We start from the raw sequence: 26,049 nt of genomic DNA, 5'->3' as shown, positions 1-26,049 counted from the left end.
CTGTGTGGAATAGTCAATGCAAACTTAAATTTGAAAGTGAGAGTCAGAAGAGGATGTGATAAATCTAAGCCCAGAAAATAACAACTGTTTAAGCTTTCTCTGTTCATTTTTTATTTATTTTTTTAAGTGTGTACAACCTGATTACAAGGATTAGTAAGTATTTTGAAGACAAAACCAAATAATAATAATATGGTACAAGATAAGTTCCCTTCTGGCCAGTCTTTGCCTTGCAGACCTAGTATTTTGCGTGTCTTGTTTCTTGTGCTAAGTGAATGTGACCAAACAGTATTTGCCAGACAAAGAACTGTAGTGATGGAGGCAAACATGTTTTATGAGATACTTATTTGCATGGTGTGGCTGTATCTCAGTGGTGTATTTTCAGACAAGGTCTCTTTGGCTAGGCTGTGGTATAGACAGCCTTGAGCACTCATTCTGAATCACTCCAGTGTCTTCGTGCTGGTCTCAAGTGTATATATCTTGTGTAAGAGAAGACATATCCTTGATACTCAGAATTCCATAGAGTAAACTGACCTTTTTAAAGCCTCTTTCTAAGCCAGGTAGATGAGGATTCAGCATTCTGAATCAGACCTGGAACAGACCCATCTTTTATTAATATAATGTCTTCTGATTTACTGCAGGAAGACACTGAAATGATTAAGTGTACTAGCAGTCTGCATAAAATGCCTGGGTGACCTCCGAAGCACTATGATAAATATCAAAGAAAAAATTTTAAACCTGTATGATCAGTTTAAGGAAAATTAAGGCCATATCTCAGTTTGTTGGAAATGCTGTTAAAGTAGGAAGACAGGTAGTGCCTGCAGAATGGCTGAAGATCTAGGTCACATCTTTTTCCATATGACCTAAAATGAATGAGTATGCTGGGTTGAAAGTATCTTTCCACTGGAGTTTGCTTTGCAGTTTTTCTCCTTGATAGTCTTCTCAAAAGAAAGCACAGGTAAATAGTATGAACAGCTAATTGACCATTCTAAATGATCAATCTTGTCTGTTCTCTTTAGAGATGTTTACATATGTACCATCTCCTTTGTTCTCCTTATTCCAAGAAAGAAGCAGTACACAGATAGAGATCTTCCAAAAAAAATTAACATCTCCTGATAGTGTCTTACTAAAATTCCTTTGTAGTGCCATTGTACCTTTTATTACAAGATCTCAAAGCACTTAAGAAATATTTGCTAATTCTCACATCTCTCTGCAGAGAAGTGTGATTTGAGCCAAATGCAAACACAGCAGACAAGACACTGACATTGGCTGGACATAAAATCATTAAAATCCTTTAGGAATTACCTTAGTTGCATAATCTGTACGTCAAACGTTAATCTCAGGTGGTTCAGGAGGTGATGTGGGGCAGAGGCTGCCCACAGATCACCCCTGTTCAGCCTTCGGGGCTTTTTGCAGGGTGGGGCTGGAGGCTATTCAACCTGCTCTGCCTGGGCTGTTAAGCATCACCTCCAGTCTGCCCTGTCTTGCCTGGTGACTCACCTGCTCCTGCTGCTGTTCACTAAGATATGGGAAATGTGTGGACATTACCACGGCGTGTGAATAAACCCAGGTGCTTCCCCCTTGGTAGATCAGGAGCAACCTAAGTCCACTTTGGCCCCACCTTCTTCTGCTGTCCAAGATAAGAGCCACAGCCTGGGGTAACTTTGGCCCTTCTTGGTGTTGCTAGAGGCACTGTCTTCAGCCTGCGCCTACCCAGCCACTGCAGAGCAAGAGACAGGAGAGGCAGGGTGCGTGTTTACATGCTGGATGTAGGCGAGTGCATTTGATGGTACAGGAAGGGTGATCTGAGTACAGGCTGCTGATGAGGGAGGAAGGAAGAGACACCGCTATTTAAATGGTAGAACGTAGGCTGCTGCTGTGGGTGCAGAGTGGGTGACTGCTGCAGCAGCACTTCAAGAGGCATAGCTCCAGCAGGGCAAGTTGACCTTAAGAGAAAAAAGATGAGGGCCATAGACTGGAGATCTGCCTGTGTGCCTGCTGAGTTCAGGACGTCCTCAGTCTGCAACAGCTGTTGGAATTATGGACATATTTCTGGACAGAAGGAGGTGTACCTGCACTGTGTAGCATATGTGGCATAAATGAAGAATCTCTGGGAAATGTTTAACCTGCTGGGTGTATACTATGAAGTTAATCCCTGTGCGAACAGTAGGTGTTTATGCAGAAGAACCAGGCATTCAGCAGCCTGGACAAGTACCATGAGTCCTCACATGCTGCCTGAAGACAATTTCTAGCTGGAAAGAGGGAAAAATGAATGTAGGGTAGCTCTAACCTACACTGTGAACATGTAGGTTAGCATGAAGGCTTCCACCCACGTGACCTACTTGTGGAACAGCTTCTTTTTTGAAATAAACAGCGCGGTATCATCCATGCCTGTTTGAGTAGGACGTGTATTTCTGTTGGCTGGAAGAAAGGAAGGTACAGTTGTCAAGCCCAGATGGAGACTTTGAAATATGCATGATAGTGGCAGCTGTGTGTGGGAAGAATGAGTTGAAGTGTGTTGAGGAGGAGGAGGCTTGTTTACTGTGCTACAGTCTTCTTGTAGCTGCAGAGTTGAATGAGGAGAGAAATGCGGAATGCGTTTCATGTCCATGGATTATTGCTTCACTGTGCTGGACAATTTTTTTCTCCCGATATTCATTACTTGTTTGAAAATTTGTAAAGGATCAGTAATTTGCAGTGAAATAGATTGCAAAGACTTATCATCCATATTTTGGCAGTCCTGGATCCCCATGGATCAAGTCCCTGATTTCCTGAACTGGACCCTTCTGCCCGAAGGATCCATCTTGGAATGGATCTGGGCTGAGGCAGCTATGTGCGTGCTTTGGAGAGGAATGCATTGTCCTGTCAGCCTTTCTGATCTTGAAATTCACGTGTGCCCTTATTTATTAGTGTATTTTGGAGACCGTGGTTATGTAAATGGTTAAGCCTGTGTATGGCTGGCATTTGGGTGTCGGGGCCGTGTTTTGTTGCTGCTGTAGTCACTGGCTGGCAGTGATGCTCAGGGGTGGCTGCAGGTGAGACCTGGCTGAAGGCAGTGCAGCTCACCCTCTTCCTCGTGGGGAAACAGGGGCAGTTGGGGACAGATTGCTGACGCCTTCCAGCCAAAACTTGCCTACAGGCAGCCTGCTGCTTGGTTCCTGGGTGCCTGCCCTTCTCTCCCTGCTTGGAAAGGCAACTTGTGGTGCTGAGCTGGGGCAGCCCGTGAGGAGATCCAGTTTTCATAGCTGTGGAGTGCACCCCCTCGTTTCAGGACAAAAGGCAATGCCAACCTAGCCAAAAGGTTTAGTGATTCATGAAAGACTATATGTACTTACAATTATAAAAGAGAGGAGGTTGTGCCATACACAACAAAAAGTATTGCATTTACGTAGTGAAGTGGATAGTGTCAAGTTAATTCACAACCTCCTTTGGGTTTTATGTTTTCTTTAGATTTTTGTTCACAGCTTTCAGTCATCTCATTAATTAACACTTTTCTGTGGGGAGAATAAGGGTTCATGGTTTTTTCTTTTTCTCACAAGAATATTTTCTAAGCATGTTTTATTATGTATACATTTCTTGCATTCCCATCCCAGAGCTTGAAATCAGTATTCTCTGAATAATTCCTGAGTATCTCTTTGAGCTATGTGGCCCAAAAAGCTCTTTGACTTAAAGCAAATGATCTAAAAAGAAAGTTTGAAGATCAAAAGTTTTCTGTTAGAATATCGAGAAGGCATGAACCCTAATAACTTCTGGAATCAGAGAGTCAGTTTTAGTGTCGAGTGTTTTACTTTGTGCTAGTGCTTGGTTTGTCCTGTGCTGTCCTCAGAGCCTTTGCTCTTACACTCTGATAAGGTGTATCTGCCTCTGCAGAATACCAGTTAATGTAGTGGATGGCTTCCAGATACACCTGATCTTGAGAGTGGCTGCCATTTTAATCTGTAATCATATGACAGTGACTTCCAAATTTTTATCAGTTAAAAGTCTACATCCTAAGACATTAATCTGATTTGAGCTTTAAGCTTACAGCTATCAGGCTTCTATTATGAGCATCCTTCCTTCCCTCTTCATTTTCTTGTTGGTCTGTGAATAAACTGTGCTTCAGACTTTTGCCATTCATGAAGTATGTCCAAGTATTTTATAAAGAACCATAGCCACAAAAGGGAGCAACATTGGTATTTATCCTTGCTATGACTTTTCCACAGCTTTATTTTTCTCACCTCAACTGTGACATGGACAACAGTGTAAAGAGCCAAAGTTAGAGGTCATCAAATGTTTCATATGGCCAGTTCTCAGGAAATTTTATAAGTCTCTAAAATCCAGTTTTCTTGAAGTCATGAAAGGCACTGAATTGATCAAAGTATAGAACCATCAAAAAGTGAAATTTACAAGTGTTTGTGTTGGACAAACACAACGTCTTCACAATACTTCAAACAGAAGATGCTGCTGCAAATGGAGTGTGAAAAAATTATCTGCTTAATTAGTAGTAAACAATCATGGCAGCAAAAGGATTTTAGGTGTTTATATTCTCTTAATCATAGTCCAGATTTGCTTCTAACAATTTTACTTTGAAAATTAGGCTCATTTTATTATTTTTCTACTCTTTTCCAAATGAGGATGTAACTTTTTAACTGTTTTTTTTTACTGCTAGAATTTCTGTGCATTCTTCATCCAGTTTTAAGGCCTCTAGTTTGCACCTTGTGTTGCCATGTACATCTTAGCAATGCAAATACACATCATTATCATCTGGTAGTGCTTGTATCTTGTCTTCACTTTGTATGTGGACATAGAGGAAATAGAAAGTTCATGACATAGTCTTTATCCAGAGTCAGTCTAACTTTCTTTCTTCCATGAAGCAGATACCATTTAGAAATACCTGTTTAATTGGCAAACTGAAGCACTCCTTTAAATCTTTGAGCTTCTTGTCAAGGTCTGTAACTGAAAATATTTTTTTTCCATGATAGAATTATCATCTGTGCATTGCTTTATCAGCAAGAGACAAATGTAAGTGGTGTTTATTTAGAAGTGTGCATGTCTATATTTAAGTATGAGCATTCCAAAGACGTCTATAGGAGAGGGAGATAATCAAATAGTGAAGAATTTCTGCCAACTGACTTCTATCAAGGTCAAAAGGATTATTTAATGAGTCTTGGTCAGTCAAGAGTTTTGACTGTCTTCTTCCAGAATGTCCTGAGCTATAAGATGTCATCACAGGGAGTAAATTCTCTGGGCTTCAGTTAATCTATAAAATTGACAATAAAAGTAGCTATTGTTACTTCCCTGGATGATGTGTTCAGGTAAAATATAATTTTCCACTGCTTTGTACCTTGGGCTATGAATTCTAGTAGGTTTCCTTATCAGTTTAAAGTCCTACCTGTAAATGTTAAATGGTTGTAGAGACTCTTCTGAAATACTAGCTGTAATTCTACTTCGCAGTTTCTTCAAATAAATCAGTAATACAGTATTTTTAAACTACATTAGCGAATATTTTTTGCCTTGATATGCAGGATATTTTATCAAATGTTCTGAACATCAAGGAAGAAATTAATAAAAGAAAACAAACCAGCAGTTTAATTTTACCTGACAGTATGTAGAGCAATCGGTTATGGCCCTCCAGTGTGGCTTATCTGAAAGTCCTTCATGTAGACTTCTGTGCTTTCATTCTCCAAATGATTAGAAAAATTAGCTTTTTTCAGAAATTGTGCTGCGTATAAAGTTCAATAACCACCAACAGTAGTAGAGCACTGTCATGATTTAACCCTGGCCAGAGCACCACATGCAGCCCTTGCTCATCTCCCTGTGATGGGATGGTGGTGAGAATCAGGAGAGTGAAAGTGAGAAAACCCGTGGGTTGAAGTAAAGACAGTTCAATGAGAAAAGAAAAGCCATGCACACAAGCAAAGCAAAATGAGTTTGTTTGCCACTTTACCTGGGCAGGCAGGTGTTCAGCCATCTTCAGGAAAGCAGGGCTCTCTCACACATCACGGTTACTCTGGAAGACAGATGCCATCACTCCAAACATTCCCCTCTTCTTTCTTTTTCCCATGACTTTATGTAAGGAGCACGATACCATATGCTATGGAATATCCCTTTGGTCTCTTGGGATCAGCTGTCCCGGCTGTGTCTCCTCCCAGATTCTTGTTCACCCCCAGCTTCCTCACTGGTGGCGCAGTGTGAGAGGCAGAAAAAGCCTGGACTTGGTGCAAGCACTGCTCAGCAATAATGTAAACATCTATTTGCAACACTTTTCAGCACTAATCTAAAACATAGTCCCATATTAGCTACTCTGAAGGAAATTGACTTTATCCCATCATATACAGCACAAATAGAAAGCTCAGAGAACACTGCATACACGTGAGATCCATTCAGGGTGTACTACAGGGCCAAATAAAGGAGAAGGACACCCCCTCCCCCTCCCTCCTCCCCCCAAACAGGACCTGTTATGAGAATGGTTGAATCTGGTTTGTGGGGTGTAAGTAGTCTGTATAGAACTGAACTTGTTGTAGGGGGAAAGGTAGCAACAGTTGTCCTACTGCAGTCTCCTTGTTCTTGTTCTCTCTTTTAGCTGAATTTATCTCTGCAGGCTGAAAGAAATGTAATTATGGTGCCTTAAACAGGCATTAAGGTTCAGGGTTCTAGCTCTAGTTTTCAGGATCAATGGTGAGGAATGGCAGACTCCTTTTGAGGCGTGTACATGTCCAAGGTATTAAACTGGAAGACTCCAATATCCCAAGACAAACTGAAGTTTTCGGTTCAGTTGTTATCAGCAGCAGAGAAAATAACTTTGGTTACATCTGTATTTTGCCTCTCATATTTTAACTGACAGAAGACTCAACTAAGTGAAAAGAGAATTTCATCCTAGTTTGTTATTGTCTTGTCTACATTGCACACAGATATGAGTAACCACCTATGGGAATTCAAATACTCAAATTATTCTCCCAGTTGATAAGCCCTTTCGTAGCATACCATTAGCTGTTGGAAAGACTACCTGCAAAACTTTAATAAGCTTTTTCAAGAAATTACATTAGTGCTGCATTTCATATGCAACTTGCCTGGCTGATACTCAAGTGATAACTTTTTTATCAACATTGTGCATCTTGGTTAAAAGCTGAATTGGTGTTAGTTTGCTGCTGGCACTTGCAAGGTGGATCCAGGATCCATAATGAAGACCTCACCAAAGAATGGATAGCATTCCTTTAATATAAACCAGAAGTCTGACATGGTATGAATAAGAATTCTTTGTATTACTGAAAAATAGTGGACTGTAAAATCACATAGAAGAGACTAAGCTATTTGTTTCAATGTCTTTCGGTTTCATGGAGATAGAAACAGATTTTGAACCATCACTATAGACTTAAAAGGCAATTCTGGTATGTAAGTGTGTATGTAAAAACTTCCTGACCTGTTTAGACAGAAAATGACAATGAAACAATCAGTAAGGCACATGCTTAAACATGCACAGATAACTCTTCTTTATTCTAATGGATGAGTTGAACCTGTCAAGTGCAGATGTTGCAATTGCAGAATGATTTCCAGATTTACATGGGCGACAACTTGGATGGGGTTTGAATTTTTTTGATTGTTTCCACATAAGCATGTAAAATAGCAACCAGGTGCTACTGAGTACCTCTTAGTTAATGATAGTCTAGTATACAACTTTACACTCAAATCTTCAGTTGGTCTGTGTCCCCTGACTCTTTTTTTTACCCTCTGAGTAACATTTTTTAAGTCTTACCAGCAGGGTGACACTTATAGGAGACCAAGTACTATTGAAACAGTGTCAGTTCACCACAATCCTCATGTGAAGCTTAAACCTGTAATGGCCATAGGAAAATTCCTTCAGTAGATTGTGAAAATAGTTCAGAAGTGTTTAAAATTTTGTGATCAGCTGGAATAATTCAAGAGATATGTGAATTTCACAAACAGTGACGAGATTTCACAATCCTTGATGCAACTAAAACACTTTCCTTATACGAAGTTCCAGATGTAATGTAATCATAGGATCGCTCAAGTTGTAAGGTAAGCCATGAGGTCATTTAGTCCAATCCCTTAGTCAGATCATGCTCAATACTGACCCAGGTTTCCTCAGACTTCATCCACCTGAGTTCTGACTAGTAAGTTGGATACCTCCACTCTTCTACAGTTACACATCTGTCTCTTTCTGTTGTGTTGTACAGAACTGCTCAATCACATTATCTGCTAAGGATCTCACTGGTGAGGATCCTGTTTGCTGGATGTGTGATAGTGTAACGCTCGTAATCCATCACGTATCCTAGTACAGCATATTTTCAGGTACTTTTATAAGCATGTACTACCTGTCCAGATTTTTCAATAGTTCTTGTTAAATCTAGATGGAGACTGTGCTATTGAACTTTTTAACAGGAACCACACCACAGAACTATTTAAAGGTAATGGTTAAGCACCAGAGTTAGAGTTTCCTTCAGTATGAATTGCTTTTTTGACAACACTGCTCTCCTCTGCAGATAGAGAGAAAGTATTTCTTGTTATTCATTAGGTTAGTTCAGTAGCTACTTCATTCACACAGAATGAAGAGAAATCAATTCAGTGAGAAACCAGCTGGGAGTTAGAAAGTAGGAAAACTGGTTTTCCTCCTACTCACCTGCGAATAACAATGAGGTGTGGGAGGATAATATCTACTACCTCTAAAATCTTGTAAAGATTAGTGAAAAGAAACATTTTTACTTATTACAGAAAACGTATAGTTTCTTTAGTATGCCATTTAAATACGTAATATGTTGTTTTAAGCTTTTCTTTGCATTTGCAACGCATCTGAAGTTAAGATCATTTATTTAGTTCAGAACTGTTCAGAATTCTGCTTGGAGATATTTTAGCATATTCCAGCCTATCACCAGTCATGATACTTATCTAACAGAAATAAAATAAACGCACCATTTTAGTCACTGTTTTCTAGTATAACAAAAAATAAAGGGTGTAGCAAAAAACAAGATTTCATTTTTTAGGGGAAGTGATTGCCATTTTGTTACTTGGTTTCGGCCCTTACAAGTCTGGTTACCTTCCCAAACTCTGGAGTCCTTTCTTCTGCCTGTGGTTGACTAGGCAGTTGTGTTCAGTGTCACATTTTTCTAATGCTCACATGGTATCAATGCTTTAGGCCTTATTTCGCTGCAGTTTTCTTCACCAGAAGCTTTATCCAAAAATGGCAAGTAGTGCAAAATGTAGCAATCTGCTTACTAAGTATATCTTACCACAAGGAAATTGCCTTTTTTTTTTGTTTTGTCCAGCTACAGGAGTAGTTTTTGTCCAGCTACAGTAGTTTCCTGTATTTTTTTCAAGCTGAATTTAAAGTGCTGGTTTTGGTTACAAAACCGTAAATTGCTGTGGATTTGTCTACTTTGCTCTTGGTTACTCCTCCTGTGCCATTATGCAACAGTGAAGTTAGCAGATGTACTATTTTGCCTTCTTATGAAATAGCCACTGATAGGGAACATCTCTGTTGCAAATCTTACTCCTCTTTTTGATGTAAATAAATACATTGACCTATGAAAAATTACATATGAAAAATCTCTTTTATTAGTTCTTTAAAAAGATTACCATTAATAAGAGTAAAGAAATTAAAATCAGGGAAGCAGACTTAATAGTTTTTGAGATTTTATTAAAGATAGTTAGCAATTTATTGGTCTCTGCTTCATGATTTTTTGTTGGTTTTTAAAAAATCCTAGCTCGATAGAACTATTACAATGTATGGATGTTTACTCAGTTTACACTGCTGAGTAATGTACATTGATATGGTTTAGGCTGGTTTATGACAGTTCAATGTAAAGCATCCTTTCTGTATGACATTTAGAATAATTTAAATAAGAGCTGCATAAGAAATAAACAGATCATCTCTTTGATCAGTTGCAGCTTTCTTCAAAAGAAATGGTCTGATAATACCAAAGAGAAAGTCCTATCTGAAGCTGGCTGTCTCTGTATTTAGCAGCAAAATAATTTCTAATTTACTGAGGGCTATTAAGGGAAAGCAAACTTAGAACTGAAGTACACTAGATCCTTTCAGGTTTCTTCTCTGATTTCTTGAGTTATTTGGAGAGGAAAGAGTCCCTCTAATACTTTCTCTGTCTTCAGTCTGAAAACCTGGGAAGTGGTAATGACAAAAAAACAAAGTAAGGGTAGGAAAATTTCTGTAGAGAAGCAATCATAATGCCATAGTAAAACTGTGATATGCAGATTGATTCATTTTTTTGCAGCTAAATACATTTAAAATATGGACATCGTGATATGATAGTTATTCTTTTACCATACAAGATCAATAAACTCATGGTTAAAATATGACAATTTCTGCTGTAGATATTTTGTGCTTATTTTTCAAATTGACTATGGATTAAGGTGCTGACCGTGGCATTAATACAGGTGTTGTAATTATAGACAGGCAATTCCTGAAGTAGTAGTTTCATATTAATTATAATATTACTTTATTGCAATACTATATAATATTTTGCTTTAGATGAAATACATGTTTTGACTATGTTCATAGCTGGATAAACATGGCTTCTTGAGAAGACAACCCTTTGCAAGGAAGCACAATGTGCTTTTACTTCACTGCATGTATGTAAGTTGATGATTGAATGCCAAGCATTTTATAAATCAAACCAGTATTTAAATTGTATTTTCCTCTGAAAGATAATACAATTTCATGTAAAGGCAAGCTGTGGTATTCTAACTTGGAGTCAATGTGCATTTTCTGGGTTACTGTTTTCTTTCAGTGTTTTCCACTCAAAAGAAGATGTTTGCCTACTTGTATTCAATTTGCCATACTTGTAGGTATTATTACCTTTGGTTTTTAGTTATCTATTTTAGATATTTTGGAAGCAGATACAAGCAATGCCTGCAGTGATTCAAACAAAATTTCATGGTTCTCATAACAACTATCACTCTATTGTAACTGCTACTCCACTAAGGACTTGGTTCCTTGAAATGTAATATTAATTTTGATCACACTGTGGCTGCACATGCGCTCCCTAAACACATAAGGAAAACAATTTATGAGAATGCTAATTCCAGCAGAGTAAGTTAACACATATCTGTGTGTGTACTGTGGGAAATTACTGCTGAGTTGTATCTCATACTGAAGGTCATCAGTTGGATTTTCTGGTAAAGTATTACTCTTCCTGAGTTCACATCAGGACTAGTAACCAATAATTACAGATAACCAACAGAAGGAGTGAAAAAAATATAATCTGTGTGATCCATATAGTCATTTCACAGTTGTCTGCTTTTAAAAACCTTTTTGAAGTAGATAGAAGACATTGCCGGAGCTGTAATGGAGTGGACTTTTGCAGTCAATAGGCTAGGCACCCAGCCAGTTTGTAATTCAGTGAGACACAGTACATTATCTCTTTTGACAGTCTTCATGGCTAAATAGTCTGGCTCTTGTAATACCTAACTGTATTTATAAATAGAAATAAAGAAGTAAAATGGCTGATCTTGACAGCCAAACTTTGTATATGGCCAGTTCACACATGCTTCTTCCCATTAGTGGAGTGGGAAGAACAAAGTAAACTGATTAACTGGAACTTGAAAAACATCTCCAGCATGTGTTTTCCTTGAGGTTTCAGTAACATGTGAAGAAATGTGATATTTATGAGCTCTGCAGTGAGACTTCTAAAATATATTGGTTTTTGCACCAAGAAAACAATTACTTTAGAGGCAAGATGGTAGACAGCATTCACAAAGAACTGTACTTAGAGTGGCTGTACAGTTTGCATGTTGTGTGAAGAAGAATGGAACAGGAGGAAGTAGTCCTTGTTTCTGATTCCTATTTCTTGCTCCAGATAGTGTTTTAGCAGATAGTTGTTATAGTGAAATACAGGCACAGGGCCGGAACCTTAGTATACGTTCCCACGACATCTGTGGGCTCTCTCCTACACTAGCACAACTTACCAGGAAAGGTGGGCATAATACTCTTTGACATTGTCAGTAACATATATCTTCTTGAGGACAGGAATTATTCTTTAAGCTCAGTTTGGGTTGAAATGGGTGTAGAGGGTGCATCTGTTAGCAAGTAATACACTCTGATACTGCATAAAAGTTGATACCAAGAATTTGTCTTTTCTTTCCACCATATGTTACAGTAAGTAGTCCCAAAAGTTAAATGCTGGACTCATAAAGCCCTTCTTGGGCATCAAGCTGTGAGTGCTCATCTCACACAAGAAATTGACAGAGGTCATTTGAATTCTGCATGTATGTGCCTTGCAGGACAGGTTGGGATTCCAGACATACTTCTTTACCTTACTATATCCAGTTCATTTTTGCTTTATTTTCATCTCACTTTATGGTCTGCTCCTTGGAAATTAGTGTTGTGTGAGAGCTGTGGTTGCCACTTTAGCCAGGTGTCTAAAAGCCCTGTGCAGTGTTGCACCTGAACCTCCTGGTAGATACAGGCATAATCCAAACCCAGCTTTCCTGAGTGTAAACAGAGCAGCCCCTTGTGGTGCTCAAAGTCCAGGTGGACTCAGCTCAGCTCTGTGTTGAGTCATTGGCATTGAGTCATTGAGTTGAGTTTCATGACATGGGGATGGAAGGGTCCAATGCCCTGGTCAGGCTGTGTCATATAAAATTTGTAACACATTCAGGATTCTTTGCTGATTGAAAGCTTCAGGTTGAATGTGACCCAGTCTCGCTGCTAGTCAGAAATGAATGTCTCAAGATGGGCATGCTGATAGGGGTTGCTCAGCAGCTCTGCTCCGGGACTCCAGTGGGAAGTTTCTTGCTGGGTGGTTACAGCTGGCCTGAACTGGAGAGGTTCTTGTTCTGTTGCAGGGGTGTCTGGGCTTTGTGCTGCAATGGGCTACTGCCAGATTATAAACAAATGGGCATGGCCTAAAAACCTCCAATGTTTATAAACGTTATCTGGGTAACCAGCTGGTTTTTTGTATTGTGAAGAACAGGGCAGAATACTGTAAAGTATTTATTTACCAAATGTTTTGGGAAAAGAGTATGTATTCTGTAAGTTGGAATTAGAGGTGCATTACATAAAATCAGACCACTGCTTGGACCACTGTTCTTATACTCTAGGATTATGTTCTAAATCTGCATGGCATTTCATTGTGGCCAGTTTATGTGGTGGTAGACTAATTTTCTTAAGAGACTCTTCTGGTTCATATTACACACACACATTGGTTTACGTATTAGCTAACAATCTTGTGCTGCTATTGTCACTGTTGTGACAGTAAGGCCAGTTTCTAACCAGGTGATGTTGGGAGTCTCCATCACAAGTATCCTTGTAGCAGCATTTTCAGCTCGTTTGGATGAGAACCCCCCAGCCTCTGGTTGCTCCAGCTGGCCTACATCCCCTTGTCAACACTCCAGTGCATGCATGATGAGTTTCTAGTTAAAATCATCTCATCTGTGTGCAAAAAGTTGTCTGGTTCAATGATATACGTATCTCAATAGATAAATAGTGTCCATTAGTTCACCATTTACTTCGTATGAGCAAAGCAGGAGACGCCTGGGTTGTTCCCAGGGCTGGTGGGAACTCCCTGCCTCCCCATTCTCTGACATGCAGTTGATTATCTTGTTAACATGTACTGGGACTGCCTGTGGAGTTCTTTTATGGATGCCTCAGACCTCTGGTGGAGCTGGGACTGCCCGGGGCGGGTTCCAGTAGCTATCAATCAATTATCTCATCTGTACAGAAACTGGCTGGGGAGTTCCCGGGACTGCCCTGGGAGTTCCTGGTGACTCAGCACGCCCAGCATGTGCAGGGGCACAGCCCTTGTCCCCAGCTGCGTTACAATTACAGCTACTCTGCTAGCTCGGAGGGCACGTGCATGTACCAGCCTGGTGCATGGAGGCTGGAGTGTTGGGAGGACCAAGAGGTTTTGCAGAGGCCAGTTGATGCTTGGGCATTTCCTGGTGTGTCCTGCTTGGCTGACTAGTAGGCTGTGTTCTTTGGTAGGTGCAGATGCCTTTTTTTTTTTTTTTTTTTTTTCATGCCAGGCTGCCATGTTTACAAGCTACTACAAAGTGCTTTTCCTGCGATGGAAAAATCAAAAACACTGTGCTCACTGTTACCAGAACCACACTTCAGCAAAGGTCTCTTTACTGGAGTGATTTGCTACTTTCTTACCTGCTACAACAGGTGGTGTTTGAGCATTCTGTTTCTTCTAGAAGAAAGGGCAGCCTATTATTGAACTTGTAGTGCTTACTGACTGAAAAATACGTTCATTGCTGATGGAGAATATCTAAATCTCATGGGTTTGGAACCTGCTTTGATATTAGGTAGTTATCGTAAAGTGGCTTCCCTTAATATGTAAGGGGATGTAAATATAAACTTCCATATAGTTAATATCTTTTTTCTTTTGCAAATGAAGTGAAAAGTAGTGAGTAAGCCAGAAGCACAGTAAACAGATAAGTCTGAAAGGTTTCTTGGAAACTCAAGAAACAGTTAAAGGTGGTTACAGTAAGAAAGAGTGGGAGAGGTTTGAGCTGTGTCTGTGTTCATGAGCATATAAGGCAAGATACGGTTCCATGCTGTTTTCTTTTTCAGACCATTCTTTCCAAAGACAGTCTCCAGGTAGCAGATGAGGTGGTTGTACTTCTTCTACTCTGTGACCTGTCCTACGGGGATGCTGAGAAGCCAAGTGTACACCACACTGAAGTTGCAGCACATCAAACTTACTGATACAGAGCAAAACAAGGGGAAAAATTAAAAATATATATTTACCACTGCTGTTGTTCAAAATCAATATTTGCTGTATGAAATATAAGAGCAGTGAAAGTGGGAGTGGTATAATGGACAAGAAGATTTCCAAAGGTATTAGAGACCTTGGCTACTCTAGTTTGTTGGCAGAAATAGATCAGCTGGTCAGAATTATAGTATCTAACTGTTAAAGGCACAGTGCACTAAAGAAGGTCTTTGAAAACTCTGATCACTGTAAGCTGCATAAGAGGAGAAATATTTGGACTTACACTGTTAGTACATACATACAGTAGTATGGCTGCATTTGGAGGGAATGAAATGTGTGTGCATTGGAAATGGCTGTTTCTATAAGAGTGAGTCTAGGTGCATGGAAAATAAGCTTGATACAATGCCTGGAGAACTGCCTAGGGTCAGGCACCTGAGTTCACCCCTGGCGTGCCTTGCTGCCTTGGCCAGCTCATTTCCCCCTGCCTTGCTTTTCCCCAACAGCAATCAGGAAACAAATCCTTCATTTCCTCTGAGATTGATTCATGAGAAAGACAATGAAAGCAGGGAAGTGTTATCATCTGTGGTTGGAATGCCACACACCTAGTGAACGCTTAACCCCCACTTGTATTTTTAATTTAAATGCAGTTAGTTTATATCAGGGGTTTTCCCATGGTTTCTTTAGAGATGTGAGATGATGAGAATTTTTTTTCTCCCAAAATGCAACTCTTTAGAACAGTGTTGCATTGCTTGAATTGCTGTGTAAAGAATAGTCTTGTTTATGAGGATGGTGTAACATGTTAGATCACCTTTCACTGAACCACATGCTTTATAATTAATGTACAAAATTACGTCCCGTCTTTTTTTCAAGTGGGGCTTGAATAGCAGCATCCTTTGCTGTGGTCTAAATTGCAGAAAATCCTTATCTTAGTAATAACTTAACTTATGACAGGAAAAGTATATTCATAAATAATACTTCAGCTACTGCAGCAGTGTGCAAAGGAAGAGGAGTTTAAGCAAAAGCTGAAGATGAGCTTGATCAGAGATTTGAGCTGTTTTCCACAATATGGGTTTGCAACTGACTTATTTGTGTATTGTTGGATGAATGACGAAGTGGGATAAAGCCCTCAGTGTCTCCTTCCCTTATCTTCCCTGGAGAGAAGGAGAATTGCCCAACTTAGATGCATATCATGTAAAAGCCTGTCTTTCTGGATTGGTGTGTGGAGTCATTCATTACTATTTTCACAGTGCTCAGGAAACAGACCTTTAAAACCTTTTATTTCCTAAGCTGCAGCACTGAGGTTGCTGTGTCTCAGAAGATTATAGTGACTTTCTCATTTGCATTTCCAGCTCTGTCCCCATGTTGCTGAGATACATTTGTAATGGCCTTATCTAAATTCAGGAGTTTAGAAGGCAGCTATTATCTTATTCATTAAAAAGGGAAGAAATTAAAAGCAAAATCGGTTACTCTTTGATCAGTCAAAATTGCTTCCCTGTAGTAGTATTCAAAGTGTATATCTAAACATGAAAAATTCGGTGCAATGCAGAAGTTTCTGGGGTTTTGAGCAAACCATTTTTTAAATAAAGTTTTGCACTTAATAAAATGTAGTTTCCTTTTGAGGGTAATTAATTTACAAACTGCTAGGGGCTTTCCAGCCATGGGAAACCCTATCCTAAAGCTCATTTTAGCACAGATAGCTGTAGAACAAGTCTTACCTTCTTAGCTAGCTATCCCAAACATTGTCTAGAGGGCTGCTTTTCCTGCCTTAACTGCAAGGGCACTGCTGAAGAGAGTGTACCTATCATGCTAAAATGTGTAAAATGATCATTTATGCCAAAATAATGACATAACCTTCTGAGCAGTGTATAATTCTAATAAGATTAAGCTTTGCCAAAGAAAAACATAAAATATATAACTTAATAAAATCGTAATCTATTCTGAATAAACTGTATTATACATGTTTGCTGAATGGATTATATAAATTTAATGAAATTACACTGTCTTATAAGCAGGATACAATAAGTAGTAATGGCAGCTTTTCTATAGACAATGTAAGAGAGCAAGGAAGAAGATGGGGATTATTAGAAAATTAGTTTAGTCAAAACAATTAAAAGATAAAGATAAAAATAGAATAATAATTTCTTAAGAACTGCAACAATGAGCTTCATTCTTCTTTGAGTGTATTAGCCAAGATCAAAGTAAGATATATGAACATCTAAGAACAAAACTGACATGGTGTTGGAGAGGAATGACACAGCTGATATAATTGCAAAAGATTTGAGAAAATGTAGGACTTTCTCATCATCTGTTCAAATTTTTATTCATATTTCTTTAGTACATTGTCCATTCCATCTCTTCATTCGATACGTGGCAGTGGATTCCAGGCTGTTAGCACTTCTGAGCCAGATGGCATACACTCTGTCATGCTGAGATCATGTTAGAAATGTCATCTATGCAACTCAGCTGAGACAGAGTAGCACTTTAAAATGAATTCTTCGGTTGTCCACTATGGATTTTTTTTTTGTATTTTTTGCTGGTGGTATTGCACCCATATAAAAAGAATAAAGATGCTTCTGTTGCTGTCAAAGAATATAGCATTTCCAAGTACTTTTGCTAGTGCACTAAATTTCAGTTTAGTTTGCTGTAGTAAGGAATATTTGTCCTTACGGAAGTACATAAAGTATTATAAAAACTGCTTCTAAAACTGTGATAGCACAAATACATTATTCTCCAAGAACTGTACTGCATATTTTTGGAAATCTTTATGTGAGAGTCAAGAATAATGCTAAAACTGGGTCTGAGTTAACCTTTCAAGTAAGAGTAACAGAGTAAGGGATTTTCCTGTGCTAAGTGGAGGGAAGATGAAAAGAGAAAGGAAGAGCCTGTTGAGTTGCTTTTTTTGTCTGTCCAGATTAAAACACATCTTGTATTCCAACAGGCATAATTTTAAAAGGCATCTCTTGTCATGGAAACACAAGATCTTGTTATCTTACACAGCTTGGTCCCCATTCCACACCTTCATAATAGGTGCTTAAGCACTAGGAATTGAACAGTGTGGTATCTATAAAAACTAGACCCAAGAGTCAAACAATTTTTTCTTTCACGCATATTCATTTCCTAGTAGATTTTATTCTTTTGTATATCTATATAATCTCAGTGGTTTAAAACCCCATCCTTGGTTATATTTGGACAATGCTGGTGGGCTTCAAAGAAGAGACCACAGGAGGTTATGTAGAATGTAAAGGATTATATTTAAAGGAGTCCCTGAATTTGCATAATACAGTAAGGGATTAGGCATGTTTTATAAGCTGATTCATATCATATGACTAAATCATGAAAATGAAGTTAAATTTCCTACTAAGGACTAGTTTTCACGTGCAACATGCTGGGTAGAAGAGCTGTCCCCCCACTGAAGGAAGATATGAGTCATTAGCTTGGATGAGGACAGTGCTGGACTTTTATAAGGCTGTCCCTTTATCCAGTTACTGAGATTCTAATGTCTCTTCTGATATAAGTGTCATGTTTTACTAGTGTAGTTTTTACTTGTAATTTTTGTAAGTAAAAGAGAAAGAAGGGATAGGAGAAATACTTATTTCTAGGTTCCTAACCAGTAAACAACTCAAAGTAAAATAGATGGCATTTGCATTAACTGTTCCTTTGACTTACTGTATTTTCATTGCCTTGTCTGTTATTTTTCTTCTGTGTATGATGTATTTGTTTTCTGAGACTACTGGCTTTTGATGGGCCAGGGGCTCATCCATTTCTGTGTTGAAGTGACCTATGATGTTGAAACCTGTTTAAGAAACAAAGCAACCTAAAACAACCATGGCTCTTGCAGCTCGTATGGAAGAAGATGCGATACAAGCCTGCCTGTTTACCTCAGCTTACTGTCAATGAATCTTCTGGGATGATGCTTATTTTTTATTTCTGACCCTTGAAATACAAGTATTTTTCCCTATTCCTTGCACAGAAATAATGATTCTGAGTAGCGCACAGTGATTTTTCATGGTTCTTGCACCCTAATCAATTGTAGGTTAATGGTTAGATGTATTACACTGTATTTTAGTATTTTAAAGGCTCTTGGTTCTTGCATTTTTTTCTTTATGCCTTTCTTTCATTTGTCTGTAGACACAAAGATCTGCCTTTTTCTTATCTGAAGTCTGTAGCGTCTCTGATACAAAGATTACATGTTGTAATGTTGTCCAGCTTCTGCTTGCTATCATAACTGACAAAGATACAGCGAGCAGGGGAGAAGTGAGAAGAATAAAGCAGTGTGCCTGTGAGTAGTGGTGGAATGGCAATGGGCAAGAACAATCAGAAGTTCCATGCAATCAAGAACAGTAACATTTATTAAGCAGCTACAACCCATCACTTCATTTGAAGCATTTTCTGTTAAAAATACCTTGTTATTCTCCATCTCTCATCCTGGACTTCCTCTGTATGTTGCAACTACCGATAACTGAGCTGTTGTTAAGGATGCAGGCTGTCCACAGATGCCTGCAAACAGCCCAATACTCAACACCACTTGAAACAGTCATCTTAATTGCTGAAGCATGGTACATTTGTTACAGCAAGTGATGATATCTAGAGGCTGGAGAAATTAAAACTAAGGTGGTGGTGGGCAGTAATAGATACTCCAAGGTTATAAATAATTTTCCATTGTTTGAAGAGGAAAATCAGACCATGTTCTTTATATGACAGACTGTAAAATCTGAAATACAAGAGAAATTACAACTTTCAGCAATTTGATTTTGCATGTTGGCAGAGCTGAACTTCCGTCTTCTTGTGGAAATACAACATGTGTCTCAAGCCTGAGTGGTTTGATGGGCCAGGTTATGTCTGCCCCCTCACCTGCGAGCTGGTGGCCTGTCCCCAGGGGAGTGCCTGATGCCCTGAGGCTGGGACTGACCCTGTGCCACTGGCTGAGGATGGGATAGGCCCTGACTACCCCCCTGCCACTCCCTGCCCCCATGGATCAATAAGGCTTCCCTGACACCCTTCTGTGAATTAGTCATCCTATCATGTGGGTTACGTTTGGTTACTTAGTGCTTTTTTCTTGTTATTTCTTGTGGATTTTGTGAGTGTTGCTCCCATGTTTTATTCTGGCAGTGCTGTCTGTTTGCCAGCCTATTTCATAGAGGGTCACATGAAGTAAGTGGTGTTAATCTCGAAAATGGTAATCACAGGTAGGTAGAGGAATAATTACCCTTGAATGGTATTAGTGCTTGCAGAGACTTTTCCAGTTCTGCCCTGAGCTTTAAGGAGTGCTTCTGATTATGAGAGTGAACTTGAAAGAGAATAAAATTCCAGATTCAGTGAATTTAATGGGGGATTTTCTGCCTTGGTGAGACTAGTAACAGAATTTTCATCATCTCAAGAGATCTTGTCCACACCATGGAGTTTCATGGCATGGGAGAGAAGGAAGTCTCCATGCTCTGGTTTATGAGGAAATAAGTTTTCTGTTTGACTCTTAAAAAGTTAAATTAGGGGTAGTACGAGGAGGTCATTAGCTGCAGTCCTTGTGAAAAAACTGTCCTACTGAAGCAAGTTTTTTATTTTCTTGTACTAGATAGACACATACAATTAGTTTATTCTGTGTAGTTCAACATATCTCAGTGTTTGAGAAGGTTTCGGTGCTGCTTGGTTTCATCTTATGTTTATAGCTGTTTTTCTCCTACAGCAACTTAGCAAGTGTTTTCTCTGCTCTGAGTTTTGTTTGCTGACATCCTTTACGTGGCCATTGTTATTACTTGTCATTACATTATCATAGTTTAAAGGTACTGTAGTAACAACTCTAGTGGCAGTGGCCCCTTTAAGCTTCTAGGAGAAAAAGGATCAGCAGTCAGTATTTTATACCTGTTCACTTATTTTCTTGGGATTGCATACTCTGCTCATAAGTTTCTGATTGTGTCTATACTGTTACATGGTATAGGGAAGCTCTGTCTGTTTTCTGTCAAATTTGCCATTTTCTAAATCACTCTTTTCCTTCAAGCTCTAGTTAGAGGCAAAACTGGAAAGTATTTTCTCTGAAATGCCGTTCTTACATTTCCAAGTGAAAAAAAAGTCAGCTGTTTAACAGCTTGAGGATATTTCATGTATAGATTTACCACCTGCAAATTTTCAAAATAAGGTCTCTCTTTTGAAATCTAAGGTAACACCAGGGCACCTTGGAGAACATTGTTTGGAGGGAGTTTCTGTTTCCTTGCTGTGAATTTTTCACATCTGTTAGACACTGTTCACACTGAGGAGCATGGGCTTAAAAAGTTTGTTTCGTACCAAAAGCCACCAGTAGCTGCATGCTGTGCTTTTCCTATGCCAGACCCACAAAGGATGTAAATCATTACTGATTCTGTTTAATTAATGTTGCTGAGGCTCATGCAGCTCTGGAAGTCCTAACTCTAATCCCAGGTGTTGATAGGTGTCAGAAGAGTTTTCTTGTGCATTCTAGAAAGGAAAGGAAGTAGAATGAATGGAGTGAATGTATGTACATTATTTGTATGACTAAGCTGTAAATGTTCCTCCCTGAACACTGTACCATTTTTTCATTGGCTCTGAATGTTCTCAATAAAGATGTAATTTTCTCTTTCCTATATGGATTTTTATTTGTTAATGTTTTTGTAGAGTACTCTGCTTCATACCTACCCTCTGAAATCTTTGGGTATTTCCCTTCAGGAGTTGTCACTCCTAATTGGGATTTCATTCCCAATGATATCATTACATTTTCTCTTGAAGCTCTGTGTTCATAACAGGATAATAGGGAGAGAAGTTGCTCAGTTTGTGATTGATTAGTGGATGTACAATCTCAATTCCCTTGGAAAGTGGGTGTGTGATTGTTTGAGTCTGTGTTTCTTTGGAGAGGGACCATTTCAGGGAATTGTAGTTAGAGCTGCAAACAATCCATTAGTCACTCTTCCAAGCCCTGCCAGCATAATACTGTTCCCTGCAGTACATTATTGAGTGTTTTGTCCAATATCGGTTTGAGTGACTCAAGCCATGAGGCTTCCACCACTTCCTCTGAGAAACTATTTCATGGTCTGACGGAGCTAACTGTTAGGAAATATTTCCTGGTACTCAGCCTAAACTTTTTAATACCCAGATTGATCTCATTACTGTTAGGTATACTTTTTTCCCCATCTCTGTCTTGTTTGGCATTCACACTATTGAATGAATAGTAGATGGTATCCTATCTCCTCATAAGTCAAGAAATGCATAATTAGTTCTTCTATTTCAGCTCTCCAAATAGGCCATCTGTTTGGTGGAAAACAGGGCTGAGTATGGGAAGATTTTTTTTCAACTAAGTGCTTGTTTCAAACAAATAATATGAAAAAGTGCATTAGGAGTTCTTTGTAGCTCCAAGAAGCCCCAACTTACATTTAAAAGGCTTTTCAAAAATTAAGTAGAAGATTGTAACTTTTCCAAGCAGTCATTTGAAATAGTAATACCTTTTTCTAGTGCAATATACAGCTCTAGCCCTAGTAGTCTGTCACATCTCAGGGCTTCAGGGAATGTTTTGTAATGTTGCTTCATCTATTTATCAAGCAAATTCTGTGTAGCTACAGCCTGGAGAGGAGAAAGCAATGGCAACAGAATTGCAAGCAGATCCAGGGGCCATTTGAGTGTTTGTCATTCACAGCTTTACAGCCAGAATTTACAAGTGTTTGGGTCCTACAAAGATTGTTGAGGAAGGAAGTGTACTTTATTCCATCCAATCATTACATATCTCTGGATTTCTTCCTGGTAGCCAACATCTGTTTGGTATTTCTCTCTGTTCATCCTTCCTTCCTGCCTGCCCGTCTTGCCTTATGTAGTGTAAATTCTGCAAAGATGTATGCAGATAACTGTATTTTGCAGCATCTAGGTATATGCTATTCTTATTTCCTATGGGTAGTCTTCTGCTTGGTCAGAGACTCCTAGTCAGTGGAACACTTAGTTTACAGTAAGACTTCTAAATTAGGACTCCATGCTTGCTTTAAAATACATGAAGTATGAATTCTAAGCATATGTGTGTTTATGTTTTTTGACTAATCATGGTCTAATTTGGGAACCAAGCCCATGTTTTTCTTAATTTTTTACCTGAAATGACCTGCTGTGTGTGGGTTTGTGACCCGGGCTTCCAGTTTGGGGAGTAAACAAGCTGCATGCACTTCCTCTGAACTGTACTAGAAAGGATGTGCAAGTCCTCAGGCAAGAGCATTCCTGAGCTAACTTATTACAGTTTTACTAAGCTAATTAAGGGAGAAAAACTCAGTGATCACATTAAGATTGAGTCAAGTATGAACCAAATCAGTGGGTTCAGGTGATTAAACTAAACAATTTAATATAACAGATAATCTTATATTGCACACAAATACGTAAATGCAAAAAAGGTAAAGATAGATAAATGACATTTTGCCATCAGTGAAAAAAGTGAATAACTCCTGCAGCTTTTTCGTTCTATCATTCACTACCTGAGATGAAGTAGAGATAGATTTGCTGACACCTGGGACATGTACTGTGTCTGTCAGGAGGTCTCAGGCACTTCCTTCACCTTTAGGTGGAGTGTCTGGGGCAGGCAGAATCTCCAAAACAGACCTCCTGTCACAAAGGTCATTTCTGTTTCTTTCCCTTCTTCTCACAGGGAGCATTCCTCACTTTTCTGCCTCAGAGGCAATTGCTTTGGGGATGAGCTGTATGGAGTGACAGAGGAAGGGGTGGCTGCAGTTCAGTCCAGCAGGTGGCACATATCTGAGGTGAGGGTGGAAAGCCACCTCTGGAATGGTCCTTCCACTCACATGCATTCCCCCTATGTATTAGGAGCAGGGTGCATGCAGGACTTTGAAGCACATGTGGCTTTTATGTGAATAAATTCTACCCATATTTAAGGGACTAATGTATTCCCACTCCCCATGTCAATTCTGTGGCAATATTCCTCATGCATGCCTGTGTCTGACCTGCTCTCTGCTGAAGGGCTGGTCTTCTCTGTTCAAGAGAAGAAGAAATGGGAGAAGGAACACAGAAAGATTAAGATGTGTTCAAGAGTGTGTTTCCCTTCTGTGCAGGTTATCCAGGCTGTCTTCTTTGGGATTTGTGTCTTGACTGACCTGTCCAGTCTTCTCACTAGAGGGAATGACAGTCAAGAGCAAGAGCGGCAGCTGAAAAAACTCATTTCCCTCCGGGACTGGATGATGGCTGTTCTGGCTTTCCCTGTGGGAGTGGTAAGTACGGTGTTAATTTGTGCATGTCTTTGCAAACTGGGTGAACAGTGTTACTTACTGAATGTTTTCTTCCTGAAAGGTTTTCCCATCATTACACAAAAGACTACACAGAAAGGGAAAAATGGGAGAGATGATTTTTCTACCCTCTTGTTTTTCACAGGTGTAAGGGAACAGAATATACAGTGTGTTGCTGAAATAATTTTTGGTTCATTTTTAAAAAGCCGTGTTACAATAGGAACTTGATTGTACAAGTAATTTTATATGTGTATTGTACCAGCAGCATCTTGAGATTCAATTTAGACTTTTTCTGCTCCACATGTCATCATCAGGAGCAGTGAAAGTGCTGACTGTGGCATGTTTTACTCCATAATGACCTGAGGGAATCTGGGCTATAAGACATTTTGACATGGGCAAGAAGAGAAGCAAAAGTCCAGGTTGCTTCTTGTTAATTCCACAGGGGATTCAGAGCTGGCAGAATAATTGAGGTAGAAAAAAAGGGGTTTTGTTAGTAATGTTAAAAAGGACATGGAAAGTATGTGAAAATGTGGGGTTGACATGTCTTTTTTCAAAAGGAAAGTATTCTTTGGTTCAGCTCTTGCTTCACTGGGACATTGCACGTCGCTTTCAATGGCAAGAAGTGTTCAGTGTCTTTACATAGCTAATAAAGCTGCTAAAAATCCAAAAATTTATGAGTTTTTACATGGAAGTGTCATCTATGTCAGTCTAGTTCCAAACTTAGGTTGCAATGCAAAAATGTGTGAACATTTCATTAAAGTTATTTCTTTTATTGTAATTTAGGATCAAACTTTAATTCTTTTTTTCTTATTTCATTGTACAGTAGTTCAAAATAAATTTACTAGAAGCAGATTTTTTTTCATGGACTGTATGAAAAGCTGTATGAGGTCTTTAAAGCTGTACTTTCACAACAGCTGATCACTTTCTGTCAGTTAACAGCAGCTAACATATCAATCTATCACTTGTAATTTCATATATTCAGCGATGCTTCATTAGAATTTCATTTCACCATTTATGTGGAATTTCACAATACGTGAAGAAACACAGAATGCCTTTGCAAAGTTACAAAAAGCAAAGCATATGTGAAACACTGCAGGTACTTCTTTAATAAAAACCCAGCTGGTAGCCTTCCCTTATTGTACTTGCTGGGCCGCCTTTTTGGAGCTGCCACAATTCATGTTGGGGTAGCAGACTGCAGTTTTCCAGCAATGGTAGAGGAGATTGGATCAGGTAATACAGCTAGTAGAAAATCTGTGGATATACAAGTTTGCAAATATGCATTTTATAGGTGCAGAGATTTATGTTGCATTTGTATTTTTAAGGGAGATGGGGGGCTAGAAGTAGTTGTGATTGTGAGTAGCAACAGATGCTTTTCCTACTGTGTTGATAGTAGAAGTGAAAAAGGAGAACAATTTCACACTATTTGTCTGTGTTTAAATATTTTAAGTGCCTTTTTCACTCTAGAAGTGCACTCCTTCACATGCATCAAAGCACACTCTCCCTGGGTCTCTCACGCCTCTCAGGATTCAGGGATTCTTTCCTGACACTGTTTTAGTTCCATATTGTTGCCTGTATACTCCTCCACTCCTGCAATGCTCCTGACCTTGAAACTTCTCAAGGCCTTGGAGAATTTCAGCTTCACTTTGTCTTGGCAGTTCTGAGGTTTTCTTTTCAGGCGATGTTTCTCTTGCCACCAGAACATGAAGACTCCCAGTTAGCCACTGCCCGCACTACAGGTGTTGTTGCAACATTTACAAATTAGCAGTTCCCAAGAGATATGTCACATACCTGAGTTAGCTGCTTTCCCAAGGGCTTCATACAAGAACAACTTGTGTCTTAAACAAACATCGTAAGGAATGGCCATGCTCATTGTACAGATATGCTCCATTTCCAAGTGTGACCTTTGTGTGGCGAGGGGGAACAATTGTTTACTACTTTACCTCTTACTAAGAAATCCTAAAAAGGTTGCTTTTGTTGTCATTTCTTCTCCTGGCTACTGGGAGACAAACAGCAGCACCTCGTAACTTCACACTGCTCTCAGCTCCTTCCTGAAACCTGATCCTCACCAGCAGCAGAGATCTCACCACACTGCAGTTACCACTTGCCAAAGTCTGGCCAGTGCCTGAGAGACTGCTAGGCACTGCAGGCTCTGCTTTGGTGGGAATACAGATAGGAAGAGT

At 39.3% G+C, this 26,049-nt stretch overlaps 1 protein-coding gene across 1 annotated transcript in view; it reads left to right on the top strand.

Annotated features, from left to right (window-relative positions):
• Nucleotides 1-26,049, top strand: part of AIG1 (androgen induced 1) — a 123,682-nt gene that overhangs the window by 12,694 nt on the left and 84,939 nt on the right. The window contains exon 2 of the mRNA XM_041470119.1: nucleotides 23,699-23,854. Within this exon, the coding sequence (XP_041326053.1) occupies nucleotides 23,699-23,854 (156 nt within the window). The remainder of the gene's footprint in view (nucleotides 1-23,698; nucleotides 23,855-26,049) is intronic.

This window comes from Pyrgilauda ruficollis, unplaced genomic scaffold, assembly GCF_017590135.1.
Source record: "Pyrgilauda ruficollis isolate IOZ18807 unplaced genomic scaffold, ASM1759013v1 scaffold24, whole genome shotgun sequence".
NCBI lineage: Eukaryota > Metazoa > Chordata > Aves > Passeriformes > Passeridae > Pyrgilauda > Pyrgilauda ruficollis.
Note: the sequence above shows the minus strand (reverse complement) of the source record. Positions and strands in the feature narration are given on the sequence as shown.